The 16174-nt window shown below is 36.2% G+C and overlaps 1 protein-coding gene across 1 annotated transcript; it reads left to right on the plus strand.

Moving 5' to 3' along the window:
* Nucleotides 1-3912: 3912 nt before the first annotated feature.
* Nucleotides 3913-7485, plus strand: LOC114749673 (protein PNS1-like). Its single transcript, XM_028938213.1, has 5 exons — nucleotides 3913-4032; nucleotides 4153-4551; nucleotides 4765-5673; nucleotides 6207-6440; nucleotides 7113-7485. Exons 1-5 carry the CDS (start codon nucleotides 4015-4017, stop codon nucleotides 7290-7292), a joined length of 1740 nt encoding a protein of 579 aa, XP_028794046.1. The 5' UTR covers nucleotides 3913-4014; the 3' UTR covers nucleotides 7293-7485.
* Nucleotides 7486-16174: the final 8689 nt, after the last annotated feature.

Raw genomic sequence — 16174 nt, forward strand, 5'->3', positions numbered from 1 at the left:
GAACAGCATCTGAAACTGTAAGCAAAACACGCCCTAAATTAGAAAAGTAATAATTGTAAGCAACAAAACTGGGGACTATCCTAACATATGGAAACAAAACAAAACAAAATCAAGAGGGAATGGGAGCGTGACAATCCAACCAAACAAACCCAATTTCCTTAAAAAATTCCTTAGCTTCCACGTAATTAGTTCATTTTTCACATGGGCAAATACTGGATAAAAGATTTTACCGCTAAGTTATATACTTTTATATTGTAAAAATAAAAGGAAATATCTTAGTGAAGTGAATTATAATATAATATACTTCATTTAATATTAAATGTAGGAGTTAGATATAACTCATGTTCTTAATATACTAAGTTAATTATTTATAATAAATTTATATTAGTTTCTCTAAAACACTTTTTTAGTAATTTATGTTCAAAATGAGCAATTAATTTCAGGAAAAGAATCATAAATTTGTTAGATAAAATAGACATAGAATGAAAATGAATACTACCTCATGTTCTTAATATAAGACTTTATTTAACTTTTATCTTGATCCTAAATATACAACCCAAATCCACTTTGTCTCTTATATTTATACATTTTTTTCTGAAGTAATCCATCAATAATGTTAGTTCTAACCAATATATTTGATTAGTAAGAATATTTTAGGAAAGACAATACCTACTTTTTATAAATAATTAACTTAACTTCTTTCCTTAATCTTTTTAAATTAGTCAACTAGCTATTATAATTAGAATCGAAGGTATTAGAAAATTTAAAAGAAAATACGCATGTAGATGGAGGACGTATGTGTTATACTCCGTCGCGTCTATACTATAACAAGTTCCTTAACTTTTCTTACATTCCCAAAAAAATAAAAACTTAGTTATTAAATTTATCTTAAAATTTATCTCCAATATTATATTTTTATTATTTCTCATCTTTTTTATATATAATAAAAATGAAAAAATTATATTAATTATATTGACAACATCTTATATTTTAAACAACAATTTTTTTTTAAAAGTTGAAAGTTGAGGTGAGAATTAAGGGGGTGTTTGGATGAAACCAAATCATGGTTTGGAGAATAATTTTTGGAGAATAGATTTTATGGAAAATAGATTTTGTGAAAAAGTGATTTTGAGAAATAAGAGTGTTTGGATAATTGTTATCAGAAACACTTTTTATATATACAAATTACTAAAAAAGACATAAGTTAATATGATAATTACATAAAAGATAAATTTTATGATATATTTTAATTTGAAGGAATAAAATTGTTAATAATATATTTTTTACCAACATAATTAATAATACATAAAATAATATAATTAATAAATAATTAATATGTTTATATATTTATAAAATATAAGATTAAATATATTTATAACAAAATAATTGATGAGTGTTAAAGTCATATTATTGTTGAGATCTATTCTGACAGGCACAATTATACTCTCTAATTTAAGCCAGAAACAGAATGGATTCACTTTTTCTGAAATCTTGGTTTTGAGTCCAAAATCATGGTTTTGGCCTGAAACCGCGGTTTATTAATTTTCCTCCATGTTTGACAAATTTGAGACTCAAATCATGGTTTGATCTCAAAACTATGGTTTCATCGTATTGCCAAACACTCCCAAGATAGATATAAAGAATGAGTAGGATGCACGTAATCGGATATGACACGTGGGGTCTGCGCGGTCTTTCTCATTTAAAACTTAGATTTTCCCAGAAAAAGTCAAGCAAAAACTTGGATTCTACAGAAAGTGGCTTTTTTTAAAGATGATTTAAAATTAAAACGTTAGATGACAGGAACAGCGGGCAAGAGTCAAGGGACAAGAAAATGCAAGTTCTTGAATCTATTATTCATGAAAAAATTCGACTTAAATAATAATAATAATAATAATAATAATAATAATAATAATAATAATGTCGGCCCCTGTGTGCACATTTTCAGTTGAGCCAAGTGTCTGGCCCCCAATAATAATTGTTTTGTACGACCCACGTGTATGAACAATAATTTAGACCTTACTTTTTCACAAATTAATAGATTCCACGTATTTTTTGACAATATATTTATTTATTTATTTATATAAGTGCAAGTTGTGTTTCAAGTGATAAAGAGTTAGGCCGTATCTAATAAAAAAATAGGGGTTTAAATCATATTATTATTGTGAATAATTAGTCAATAGGTAATTTATAAATATTTTTGCGATTTTACATTGATGATTCAAGGAACTCAACTCATCTAAATTTCCAGTGATTTAGAAAAGACTTAAACTCAAAAAAAAATAATTAAATGAATTAAATAGTTTCATTTTGACAATAGTCAAATTACAAACAAAATTTAGAAATCTAATCATTAGTTAAAAAATGGGAGATGTGTAACCAAAAAATACAAAGCTTGTACCGACATCTTTCATAATATGTAGAAGATGAACGCATATATAAAAATACTTAATTTTTTTAAAAAAATTAAATATTTAATATAATTTTAACTCAATTATAATTATAATTTGTACGTAAAAATAATCAGAGGTGCTTCTCCAGGTTACAAATTTATTTTCACTTGTTAAGCTCCTAACCCACCAATTTATAGAAGCTCATCTTGCACATAAGAAGAATTAAGTCAAATAAATTACTCCTCCGATCCTTATTATAAGACCCCATTTGACTTTTTATTTGGTTCTAATTATAAGACCCAATTCATTTTGTCTCTATATTTATGCATTTTTTCCAAGATAATCCTTCTAATAATGATAGTTTTAGCCAATATACTTAATTAGCAAGGATATTTTAGGAATGACAACACTTATTTATTATAAATAACCAACTTAACTTACTTTTTTAATCTTCTCAAATAAGTCAATTGGGTCTTATAATTAAGACCGGAGTACTATTTCTCGATTAATATCTTCTTAGAAAAGTCAAATAATACTTAAATGTTTGAAAGATAATACTTAATAACAAATGATAAATCAGAAAATTAAAGTGATAGCCAGGTGGGGCCCATTCAATAGTTTTTGCGTCTATCCATTTCTTAGGGAATCTAATCATTCTTCTCTGTCATCAGCATATTAACCAATCGCAGCCGTTGATTTCATCATCACACCCTCTGTCTCCTACGTAGAATGCCTAGAAAATACTACGTACCGAACACAGATAAACTTTCCACCTTTTTTTATTTTAACAATAAAATTTCTTTTATCTAATTCATTTTTAACTAATAAATTTTTTTTATATAAGTTTATTTTTTTATAGAGGTATAATAAAATTATAGATTCATTATTTTTATTTTTCTTTTAGAGATACCCATAAAAATACAGAAGATATGTTACAAAAAAACCAATAAAGGATAGGTTACAATCACATTCATTTTCACTAGCATCTTTATATTTGCTACTTAATTATTTATTTAAATAAATAATGTATGTTTAATTAAGTAATTCAAAAGATAATCAGTTTTATAAATGTAAAACTCAAATCAAAATAAATGATACTAAAATGAATATAATTAATAATACTTTGCATAATTTTATTATAAAAGGAAAACATATAACTTAAGTACTTCACTATGAATGCATAGACTTGTTGGTCAGCAAAAGGAAAAAAAAAGACTTGTTTATTCAAATTTTCTAACAAATAATTTGGAAGCAATATTTGTTAAAAAAAATTTGGAAACAATAACTTGAATATTAACATTAATGTAAATATTAAATTTGAAAATTTAAAATGACATAAAAATTCAGCTGAAATTCATGGAATAAAGATAAATAATTTACTCTGACGTGTTTGGGAGGCTCCTAAAGGAAGTGTGGGTCCCACGTATTCTGATACTATGGGGCATAGTGTGAAAACGCCGAGTGAAAATAACGGGCAAAACAAATAACGTCATCCACCGCAGAATCCACACCTCGTAAAGACAACTAAAACATTCCAGAGACCGTCAGCGACACCGTCTCCGCTGCCTGCCGCCGTCACCCACTCACCTCCGTCACAGCCACCGAACAACTCCTTAACTTCTAAATGGGTGCTGAAGAACCGGTAAGCTAAATATTATACTTTGCATGTTTTGATTGCCTTCTGTATTTTCTTAGCTTGATTTTGCTGTTTTTGTAAAGTCTTAATTCTTTTTCTCTTTTCGTTGGTCGTGCGTGGTGGTAGGTCGTTGAGGGAGGAAATGAAGCAAAAGCTGAAGTGAGAGAAGGAAATGTAAACAAGAAGGAGGAAAAGGAAGAAGATGAAGCTAAGGATTTGGAAAAAGGTGAAGTGGGTTTTGAAGAGAGAGCTTTTCAGACCAATTATGATAATGCCGAAAATCGCCATACTCATGAAGATTTTCAGCACTCGATGTACCATAGATTGAACCCCACAAATCCGTTGAGGATTGTACTTAACAGCAATACCAGAGTTGCATCTCCTTCACCTCCTCCTCCTCCTCCTCCTTCTCATCCTCGTCCTCATCCTCATCCGCCTCCTCCTCCTTCTCCTTCTCCTCCTCCTTCTCCCCCTCCTGAATCTCAGCCTTCTGAGCCTCGCTCTGTACCAATCCTGCAACCACAAGTAAGCTTTTCTTTTTATATTTTAAGAGAATTACTTTTTCTCAATTTGACGTATTTTTCCCCATTGAAGACGACCTGATATTTTTGAATCTTTCTCAAAAATCTCGTTCATTTATGTGAATTTATTGGTAGATTCTTGGAGGGCTAATCTTACCTTTATGAGGATTCTGCTTCCTTTATCTAATTTTTTTCCTTCTAATTTGATTTTCTACAGCGACCCGTGACATTGAGTTCGAGAAGATATACCAACAGAATATCCCTGTTTCTCTTCCTCCTCCACTTTTTCCTGGCTGTTGTTCTGGTTTGCTTTCTTGTTTTCAAGGGAATCCAAGGGCTATTCCAGGCATCGGATTCTATCAAAAGGAGAGAGAGAAGGGTTTTGAAGTTCTTTCTGCCACAAGTGGAAGCTGCATGCCTTATTAGCATCACTCTGGCATTTATGTGGCAGAAAGCAATAAGGAAATGGCCCACTTTCATGGTTCATTTCATACTATGGTGCACTTTTGTAATGTCTCTTGCAGCTGGAGTCCTTCTTCTTTGCTTTCAGAGGCCTTCCACTAATGGTGTTGGAGTTTGTTTGATCGCTTTTTCAGTGGGAAACGGCTTGTATGCCTGTTGGGTTAATAACAGAATTAAGTTTTGTTGTAAGATCTTGAGCCTGTCACTTGAGCCAGCATCAAAATTCCCAGATTTGAATTATCCCACTTACTGTATGCTTAGTGCTTCATTCCTCTGGATGACTCTGTGGACTGTAGCTGTGATTGGAGCCTTGAACTTTTATGTTCCTCCTTTGATTATAATGGCGTTGATGCTGAGCTTGGCTTGGACTACAGAGGTCATGAGGAATGTTGTTAACATCACTGTTAGTAGGGTCATTGCTTTGTATTATCTTAGAGGGATGCAATCAAATACTAAGTTTTGCTTTCTCAGAGCATCAACCAGGAATCTTGGAAGTGCTTGTTTAGGGTCTCTCTTTGTTCCGACAATTGAAGCTCTAAGAATAGTCGCCCGGGGTTTAAATTTGCTCGAAGGAGAGGATGAGTTCATGTTCTGTTGTGCTCATTGTTGTCTGAGAGTGATGGAGTCCATTTTCAGAAACGGTAATAGCTGGGCCTATGTACAGGTAACATGACACAACTGAATCCCTGCCCTTGGCAATCTATAAAACTCACCATCGGCCGGATGCATACTTTATTCCCAGAGGGTTTCTTTTTTTTTTAAAAAAAATTTTTTTTTGAACCCTGGGGAATAAATGAAAAATAAAATAGCCTTACCAACAAATTGGGCTAACCCCTTTGAGTATATCAAGTAATCCTAAAGTTGAGTATTGCTAAATTACCTTTAGATTACTTGTTAAGAAGTTTTAGCAACGAAAAGCCATTAACTATGCACATGATCTTGATTTTTTGCTTAAACTTATCTGCATAAACTTTTTTTAAAAATTGTATTGGCTGCTTGTTCTCTGGTCCCGCTTGACCTGTCAAGCTTTGTTGGCATTAGAGAGCCGTCACTATCTGAAAGCTAAAGATCATTATTGTGGTCCTTACCAGTATTCTGTAAAAGTATTTAACACGTCTAATTCTGATTTTAAACCCAATCAACAATTACTTGCGTGGATTACTGATCTGGATTAATGTCTTAATTGATATCTTGCAGATAGCAGCCTATGGGAAAGGATTTGTGCAGGCATCTCAAGACACGTGGGCCCTGTTTCAGAAAGAAAAAATAGAACAACTCGTGGATTCTGATATAACAAGCTCAATCTGCTTCCTCACAGGAGTTTGTAGTGGTTCTATCTGTGTCATTGTTGTGGCTGCTTGGACTGCCAAAGTTCACCAAAGTTTCACAGCTAGGCTTTCCCTCCTCACTTTCTTCATTGGATACCTTTTGGTTAGTACCCCTTATTTGACCCCCTTATTTTGTACATATACATACACAGAACACCCTTTTCTTTAATTTGTTATTCTTAACTTGCACGTGATCAACTTTTATTTTTTAAATCAGAAAAATTCTCAAGTAGGTCCTGTTTTTTGAAAGATGGGTAGGTGGAATAAGTCTGTAGAGAAAAATGAGCGTATTACCACCTGTCGGCGGGTTGGGTGGAAGAAATTTGACTCTTCTTAAACAAGGTTGGGGATTTTAATCTTGTGGATGAAAAAGTGCATTGGGAGAACTATTTCCAGTTGGGTCCAACAATGATCGAATCTGACATAATAATGCTGGATATCAGATAGATAGATGTACTAAAAAGTACTATAAATACCTACCACTTTGGTATGCACTTTACTTTATAATGAGTAATTAACATGTGATCGAATCTCATATGTTTATAAAAAAATATCTCTTGGGATTACATGTTTGATGCTGAAGATTAATAAAAACGAGCTAATCATGGAGAGACCAATATGCATATCAGTTGTACATTTTTCTATGGGGCCCACAATTGATATGCTTGAATTGCTGATCTTTGTTACAGCTCAGATCTGGTTTCAGAATATGTCATTAATTTATTAATCTGATGTTGTTAATTGAGATAATCTGGAAAAAATATTGACCCTGCAGACAAGGATCGCCATGGCAGTGCCTCATGCTTGTGTGAGTTGTTACTATGCATGCTATGCAGAGAACCCAGAAAACAGACTGTTTGATAGAACAATTAAGGAACGTCTTGAGCTGTTAGAAACTCACAAGGAAGCCTCGGCCACCACGCCACGAGGACGTCGCCGGAATTTGAGGGCATAGTCCGAGGAGGAGGCTGCAGGGGGTGCCACCTAGTCATGAATCATCAACTTGGTTGGAGTCACAGGAATCGTTGATGGCTTTGAGGAGGCGGTTATGGTGGGAATGAGCTTTGATTAATTGAAAAAAGAAAAGGGTTGATCCATTAATGGAGTTTTGAGTTGGAAGGAATGTGATGAGCAGTGAAATTCCTCAATCAACGAGACCACTCAGAGGCGAAGTGCCTTTGTGGTGGTGGCCATGTGTATATTATGCATGTACTCCGTGAATATTCCCTATTAGGTGAAATGCCCCAATTATTTTATTCTCAGAAATCACTGGAAGCATTTTTTTTAATTTAGAAAAATAAAATTCATGAAATTGGACAGTAATCTGCATGAATATTTGATATGCAAAATAATAGTATTTCGTATATAATTTTTTCAAAAAATAATGAAAAATGATATGGCGGTGTTAAGTAATAATAATAGTATTATTAGGAGTTAGTTTATAATGTAAATTGTAGAAATATTAACTCAATATTTTTAAATTTTGAGAGTAAATTTGCATTTTAACCAAACAATTTATTATGAAGTGGAGGATGTTCACTTAGAATAATAGTATTACCGAAAAAGCTGGTGAGACAGAATATTCACATCACTTTTCAAAACAGTTATTTGTTTGAAATTTAAAATTAAAAAAGAAAAAAGAAAAAGACGGATTGCTTCCACTCTGAAAGTGGTTGCGTTTAATTTAAAAAAACTAAAAGCTTGTTTGGTTTCTTGTTTTGAAAACAATTTTTTGTTTTTAAAAACAGAAAAACAAAAAGACTTGTTGACAATTTGTTTCTTGTTGATTGTCTTAAAAAACAAAAAAAAATGTTTTTAAAAACTGAAAAACCAAAACAACTTTTACATGTTTTCTTATTTTGTTTGTGTTTTTTATTTTTTTGTTTTGAAAAATTAGAGAAATTTTCTTCTCTTCTTCTCTACTATCTACTACTTATCATTACCAGTGATAACTACCACTTGTCAAAATGTAATTTTTTTTATATTTTTTTTCAAATGTGATTTTTTTAAAAATTATTTTCTAAACAAAGTTTTCTGTTTTTTGTTTCCAAAAATTGTTCTTAAAAAAATTTTATAAAATTATTTTGAGAATAAGAAAACAAAACAACAAAAACAAAGAGCCTCTAAAGTTTTGGGTTCCGGTTTGATACGTTTTTCAGATATTAAAAAAGAAGAGATAAGATTGAAAAGGAAAGGCACCAACAGAAGTGGCCTACTCATCATTCCGTCTCTAAAATTTCTACCCAGAAAATGAAAGGGAAACGCCCAAGAAAATTTAATATTAATTCCATTTTGGAATATTTCTTTCATTGCATTCATCGTCAGAATCATGTCATGTTTAGACAAGATTTATCTCCTAGTTTATTTCTTTTGATACCCTCTTCACTTCCTTTCTTTTCTTTTTCTCTTTTTTAGTATACTCCCTCTCTCTCTTTTTTTTTTTGGTTTATTTCGAAGATCTGAATATATATGGATAAAACTAATATATATAACGGTAATAAAATTACTTTGCTACAATCCTAAATGGATCAAGTAATTGAGGAATTTTTTTATCTTAAATATAAGATCTTAATTAATTTTTTCTTCTAAATGTGTAATTTTCTCAAGAATATTCTAATTGATTATATGTATGATACAGGAATTTACATATAGGCTAGTTTGCATCGCGGGCATATTAGGAAATAGATGGCAAAAAAAGGGTATGTTAGGAAATGGACGCATTTTTTTTTATATAATAAATAATTAATTTAACTTTTTATAAATCAAATGATTAACTTTTGTTGTGGTGTTCCGTCTTGTTATATTGAAGGATATCTAGTTGGGCATTAAGTTTGATCACCTTTTGGACACATATTATGGCACATCTTTTTGTAGTATGATTAATAAGTAATGCAACCAATAGGAGTTTGTTCAATTAGTAAGGAGTCAACTCAAAATCTATGAGATTGTAAGTCCAAATCTTGCTGTCAATGTGACAATTTTTTTGGGTGAAAGGGAAATTTTATTAACTAGAAAAAGAACAGTACATCAAACCGAAGATTACACAAGAAAGCAGCAAGTAAAACAGGGAATGACAAAAAAATAACAACTTCAACATCCTAAGGAAAGGTGTTGAATCGGTCCAAGTAGTCGTCGGGTCTTAGAAGTCTGATCAGCTATGGCAGCGGCGCCTATGATAATTGATTGAGCTGTGAATGAGTCCCCTGCAAAGAGTCTTCGGTTTCGAGCGTCCCAAATTTTCCAAGTGATTATGCCGAAGAGGAGGGACCACCTTGAGCTAGTATGCTTTGGGTCCAAGTTCTTCAGCCACCAATCCTTTAGCGGTGTGTTAATGAAGCTCGAGAGCTTGTGTTGAGGCAGGATTAATTTCTAGCAAGCTATAGCTAGAGGGCATTGGCAGAATATATGGTCAGTAGTTTCATCCGCTCTATTGCAGAGTTCGCACGTTGCCTCAACAGTCATATGTCTGTGCAAACGTTCAACATTGGTGAGAAGCCTATCCTTGAAGGCTAGCCAGAGGAAGGATCGAACTCGTTGTGCACCTTGCCATTGCCAGATAAGCTTCCAACAATATGCTTTATCTGCCCAGGAGTCTTCTTTAATTATCTTGTAGGCCGAGGAGACTGAAAAGGCCCCATTTGCTGTCAGGTTCCAAGCGCAGGTGTCGGTCCCCCCCATGGGGGAGGGTGGCAACATAGCAGCTATTTGGAGATTGATGGACATAGGCAATTGGTCTTAGAACATGTCCCATTTCCAATTCTCGTCCTGATCAATAAAATCTCGAATGGGTTGTGCTAAAGCTTGATGACTTGTCTCGCAAAAGGCTAGATGCTTTAGCGGCCCCAGTTCTCCTATCCAATTGTCAGACCAGAATCTCACATTTTCACCATTCCTGACTTGCCATTTGATCCCCAAAGAGGTGGTAGGCCAAGCCTTTGAAATGCTTCTCCAGGTATGCGAGCAATCCTGCGTTTTGAAAACAGAGCTCCTTACCGGTGACCTGTTATATTTCGCTCTAAGAATCTGTACCCATAGGAGGTTTGGCTTGCTGGCTAGGTAAAAACCAGTTTGGCAAGAAAGGCACTGCTCTGGCTTTGCAATTTTTTCAAACCACATCCTCCGTTTTGTGTAGGCTGGCATAAATCATCCCAACACACTAAGTGGGTGCTTCTACGTGTGGTGTCCGATCCCTAAATGAAGTCTCTAATTATTTTCTCAATTTGATTGCAGCAGGAAGCTAGAAGCGACGAGGTTTGCATGGCATAATAAGGTATGGCTGAGAGAACTGACTTGGCAAGTGTAATCCTTCCTGCAAGGGAGAGTGAATAACCTTTCCAAGCAGAGAGCTTTTGTTGAGTTTTCTCAATGATACATGCATAGGTGTCTTTAGTAACTCTTGAGTGGAGAAGCGGGACGCCCAGGTATCTGCCAAGTTCATCTGTTTTGTTATAACCCAAGTGAGCACAAATACGGTTAGAGTCTCTCTTTTGCACGTTCTTGGAGAAGAAAATGCGGGTTTTAGCTTGACTAATGGAGTAACCTGATGCAACACAGAAATCATTCAACACCTTTTTTATCAGATCAACTTGGCTAGGAGATGTGGAACTAAAAAGAATGAGGTCGTCTGCAAAGAATAGATGGGAAAGAGGAGGCCCCTCTTTTCCCATCTTAATGGTCTCCCATTTATCGGTGGTAACCTTTGTTCTGATTAGCTGAGACAACCGTTCCATGCAAAGCACAAAGATGTAGGGGGACAAAGGGTCCCCTTGACGGATTCCTCGAGAGGGGTGGAATGATTCTGATGGGGAGCCATTCCAGAGGATTTGCATTGTGGGAGATGAGATGCAATGCATAATGATCCTGGTTATATTTGCTGGAATTCTTGCGTCTCTAAGTGTTTCTTCAATGAATTCCCATTTAATCCTGTCAAAGGCTTTTTCTAGATCTACCTTGATGGCCATCCATCCTTTTTTTCTAGTTTTGCGTCTCATGGAATGTATGACTTCTTGTGCAATAATAATGTTGTCAATAATGTTTCTTCCTTGAATAAAGCTAGACTGGTAAGGAAGAATAAGTTCTGGCATGAGGGGCTTGAGATGGTTTGCTACGATTTTTGTGATTATCTTGTAGACAACTGTGCAGAGACTAATGGGTTTGAAATCCTTGAGTTTGCATGGTCTATCAGCCTTGGGGATTAGAGTGATGAGAGTTCTGTTATGCACAGGGTCTATGGTTCCACCCTCAAAGACTTGTTTAACCATTCTGCATAAGGAAGCGCCTACCACATCCCAGTGAAGCTGATAGAAAAGAGCACGAATACCATCTACTCCCGGTGCCTTTAGAGGTTTCATATCGAAAAGGGCTCTATTTATTTCCTCTGTTGTCACAGAGTCAGATAAGGTCAGCCAAGAAGAGTCAGGGAGGACGGGAAACATACCTTGGTGGTAGGCCCTATGCGACTCCGCATTGGTTGAGTATAAGGAATGGAAAAACTGCTTTGCCATAAGGAGCAGATTTTGTTCATTTGATTCCCACGTTCCATCATCCTTTTGGAGGCAGGTGATTCTATTTTTGCGATTTCGAATACGCGCCTTAGTGTGGTAGAAGGCAGTGTTACGGTCCCCCAGAGTTATCCATTCACTTCTGGATTTTTGGAGCCAAAAGAGCTCCTCTTGTAGGCACACATCCTCATAGTCTATGCGTAGGGAATGATCTAGCTCTAGGAGGCAGGAGGATGAAGTTTGGTTTGCCAAGCCCTTTTGAACCCCAGAGATACGGGCTCTGAGTCATCTCTTCTTCCTTCTAATCTGACCGAAGACTTCTTGGTTCCAGTGGGATGCAGCTAAGGAGAAGTTGGAGATATTCTCCGAGAGGGTAAGCCTAGAGTCCCAGTTATCCTGAACTAATTTGGGGAAGGTATGGTGGGTTTCCCAAGCAACGAGGAATTTGAAATCTTTAGGCTTTTTGTTTGCAGATATGGGGGAACCAAAATTAATCTAGAGGGGCCTGTGATCTGAATTGATTTGCGGTAGGTGTTGAACTGTGGAGTTGGGAAAATGGTGTATCCAGTGGGTGTTGGAGAGTGCTCTATCCAATCGAGCTAAAGTGAGCCCACGTCTCCAAGTGTAGAATGGGCCTGCATAGCCCAAGTCAATGAGCTCATTAGACTGAATGAAGGAATGGAAGAGGCAGCATCCTCAACTTCGTTCACTGGCGCCTCCTTTTCGTTCATCTAAGCTTAAAGTGGTGTTGAAATCGCCAGCAAGTAACCAAGGTTCATTGGAGTCGGATGCAATATTGAGAGGTCACTCCATAGATTAACTCTCCATTAGGGGTTTGGGCTAGCATAAATTGCTGTAAAGAGAAAGTTTTTTCTCTGGTTAATCAAATTGACACGGTAGTGGATGAATTGTTGATGGTTTTTGAGTACTTCGATCTCTGTCAAACTAGACCAAAGAACCCAAATGCCTCCTGAAAAATCCATTTGCTTCCACTCTGTGAGAGTGATACATGCCAATTTTCTTTATTACTCTATCTGCCTTGAGACTAGAGATTCTGGGTTCCACTAGGACTACTAGATCAGGTTTGTAATCCATCAGAAAAGATTTGAGCACTGCGTGGAATTTGTTGGCTGCAGCGTCCTGGTAGTTCCAAACAAAAGCTGACATAAATAGAATAAACAAGAGGGTTGACGGAGTCTTAGCCCTCCATATCCGGTTGTCCATCCCCTTCTTCATCGTCAACAATGTTCTCTTCTGCTTCATCAATGTTAGGCAAAGCAGGGAGATTCAGAGATTCAGCGATGGCCTTTAAGGTTTCCTCAGATAGGGAAGGGCTTGGTTCTTTGGGTCTAGCTTTGGGTTTTCTAAGGGTGATGCCTTTTTGGTGATTTGGCCTAGTGTTTGGGTCTGGTGGCTTGGGTATATTATTTTCTTTTCCTGTGTCATAGGGTTGGGCTTGGTTAGGGGCAGGCCGAGAGTTGTAAAGTGGTTGGAGAGCTATGCGGGGTTGGCCAGGGGAGGAGATTGAAACGGCAGTGTGAAGGGTAGGGTCCAGAATGCGTGACTCGGCTTTAAAGGCATGGCTTTCAAAGAGGAAGTCTGGGTTAGTCACTGGTTTGGTAGTTTGAAGCTGGGGGTTCTTGAAATGCTCATTACATTGGGAGTTTGGTTTGCTTTTACTGTTACAAGGTTTCATCAAAGTGGAAACTTGTGCACTTGCTTTTGCCTTTTGGGTCTGTTCAGAGGAAATGACTTGCACTGTATGGGAATGGTCAGTTGCTGCAGTTGATGTGGAGGGGATATCTTCAGTGGCAAGGATGTCAAACCTGCTGCCGTAGCTATTACCTTTAGGGAGGCTACTCTCTGACAGTTTTCGGTCACCTTTTTCACGCCTACGCCCTCTCGCTGGTACCTGCATCTAGGAACCGTACAGTTCAGTTTTCCTCTCAGGATGTGTGCTAGCTTGTGCGCCGAGGGTTGCTCAGGCAGGGTTGCCGGAGCATGGGTTGTAGCCATCTCGTTAGGGTCATGTTTTTGAGGGCAAGTGGCTTCGAGGTGGCCATAATGTCCGCAACAGAAGCATATTGTAGGTAAGCCTTCATATTCCACATGGAGGGTTTGATTATCTACCTCAATCTTGGAGACGAGTGGCTGGAGAGATCGATGAGAATCGCCATCCTAGCGAACTTGTCTCGTTCCCCAGATGCTGTATTGTAGTCAATGCGAATCACGCTGCCAAGGACCTCTCCAATGGCTCGGATTACACCCTTCTTATAGTACTTTGTAGGGAGACCCGGGATTCTAATTCATCCTATGTCCTGTGAAGCTGTATGCGTCAGTGGAGAGAAGCCAGGTGTCCATGGTTGCACTGTGAGATAGTGCCCAAAGATCATCCAGGGCCCGCCTAGGAGAACCTCGTTATAATCCCTTTCATTGCTGAGCTTGGTGATGAAACAGTTGCCCTCAAGGTCCGAAAGTTGTGCTGAGCCTGAAAGTTTCCACATGCTCACGACCTTGTCTCGTAGATCTCTGTATCTTATGTTTCTACCCGGCATTTTGACAACCATCACAAATCTCATACTTTCGTTGAGTATGCGGTGAATCCTTTCAGAGAAGACGATGGACGATATAGGATCATGGCGTCTGATCATGATATCACCATCTTCAAAGGTGAATTCTTCGTCTTCCTCCTGTCTCTTTGCAGTGTGGTTCATTAACATATCTCTGAAGGATGGCGGGCTCCCAGTCATTTCCGCATCCTCTTTGGGTTCTTTGGTGTTCTCTTCATTAGCGGACATTTCATCCTCTGAGGAGGAGATGGGGTCATAAGAGAGCATGTCGGCATCATCACCGGCACGAAGATCCCGTATTTTGACCTTCTTGGTGTTTCGATTATCATCTGGGTGTGGTGGGGGTTCGTCTCTTTTTCCTGGAGTTTGGTCGAGAGAGAGAGAGAGCATTCCATCTTCCTTTTTTTGCCGTGTTGGATGTTGATCTCTTTGATGGTGGCTTCTTTTTTTTTTCAATGTGACAATTTTGTTTCATTGAAACTGGAAAAAGAAATCAAGATTTGACATGTCTTCAAGCTCAAAGATTATTTATAAAAGTATTTACAAATTGTTTACTAATCAAGCTCTCATATCAACGGCCGCATTTAAACTCACAAACTTATAGTTTATGAGTTATTTCTTTTTAGCAACCAAAGCAATTTTTGTTGCCCACTTTGCTCTGTTTTTCTGTCTTCATGGAGCTCACTGCCCAAAAAATGCCTTTCGTACATAAAAGCTTTGAGCCTGCATTTTAAACAAATTTTGGGCCCTTTTTGATAATATGTTGGACCCTGATGAAGTTCTCCGTTCTTTTGTACAAATGGGGGTAAGAAGCCCGATAAAATAATCAAAAGCGTCGGGTTTCTCCGTTTACTTTTGGTCCGGATTTCAAAGGTAAAATTGCAAATGTTAGAAAGGTTGGATTTGACGGAAAAGGCTAATTTCCCGTAACATGAAAAATCAAAATTTTACAAATACTCAAATACATTTCATGGGTTGGGTCTGGGAGAATGGAGAACCAAGTTTTGAATCCTTATTAGAAGAGTTGTTTATATTTAGTGTTTGGTAATATCTCAAATATGATTGCTTTCAAGGAGGATACTTATGTTTTTAGGAGAAAAAAAATCCATTTCACCATTGTACCAAAAAGGGGAAAAAAATTACAATGAGATCCCATTCAAGAAAATTAAATATAAGAATGTCTCTTAAAATCATCAAATTTTTTTAAAGTCCTAAAAGACCTCATTGCAATAAATTTTATTTGTTTAGTTACCAAATTTTTTTTTTTTTAAAGTTTATATTGACAACTGCAAGAGTAGTCATAGACAACTTAAAATGTAAGAATTGACAACTATCGCGGTAGGTATTGACAACTTATACAATACATTTTCTGATGTATTGAGAAAATATGTTGTTAATACTTGTTATAATAGATGTCAATCCTTACACTTTAAGTTATTTGTTTTTTCAGCTCTCAATGTAAACTATAAAAAAAAACAACTTGAGAATTAAACAAATAAAATTTATTATAACGAGATTTTTTAGAACTTTAAAATAATTTGATAATTTAAAAAAAAAATTTATTTAACTCTCTGGGATCTTATTGTAAATTTCCAAAAAAAAAAAAAAAAACCCATTTCATTGCTTTCGTGATCTACTCCTAGGCTACTACTCTCCATTTCATTACTCTCGTGTCTCGACACTAGGGGGCAAAAAAGAAAAATTGCTGTTTGTGCGTTCTATGGCTGAGTCAAGGAATCGAATTGATGTGTTCTGGCACGAGGGAA

Source organism: Neltuma alba, unplaced genomic scaffold, assembly GCF_004799145.2.
Source record: "Neltuma alba isolate B1F8T4 unplaced genomic scaffold, ASM479914v2 tig00006111_pilon, whole genome shotgun sequence".
NCBI lineage: Eukaryota > Viridiplantae > Streptophyta > Magnoliopsida > Fabales > Fabaceae > Neltuma > Neltuma alba.

Bases quoted from the DNA above. Each gene is read 5' to 3' on its own strand.
- LOC114749673 (XM_028938213.1), top strand. The intron at 5,674-6,206 runs GTAACATGACAC...GATATCTTGCAG, and splicing joins ATAGCTGGGCCTATGTACAG to ATAGCAGCCTATGGGAAAGG. The intron at 6,441-7,112 runs GTTAGTACCCCT...TTGACCCTGCAG, and splicing joins TCTTCATTGGATACCTTTTG to ACAAGGATCGCCATGGCAGT.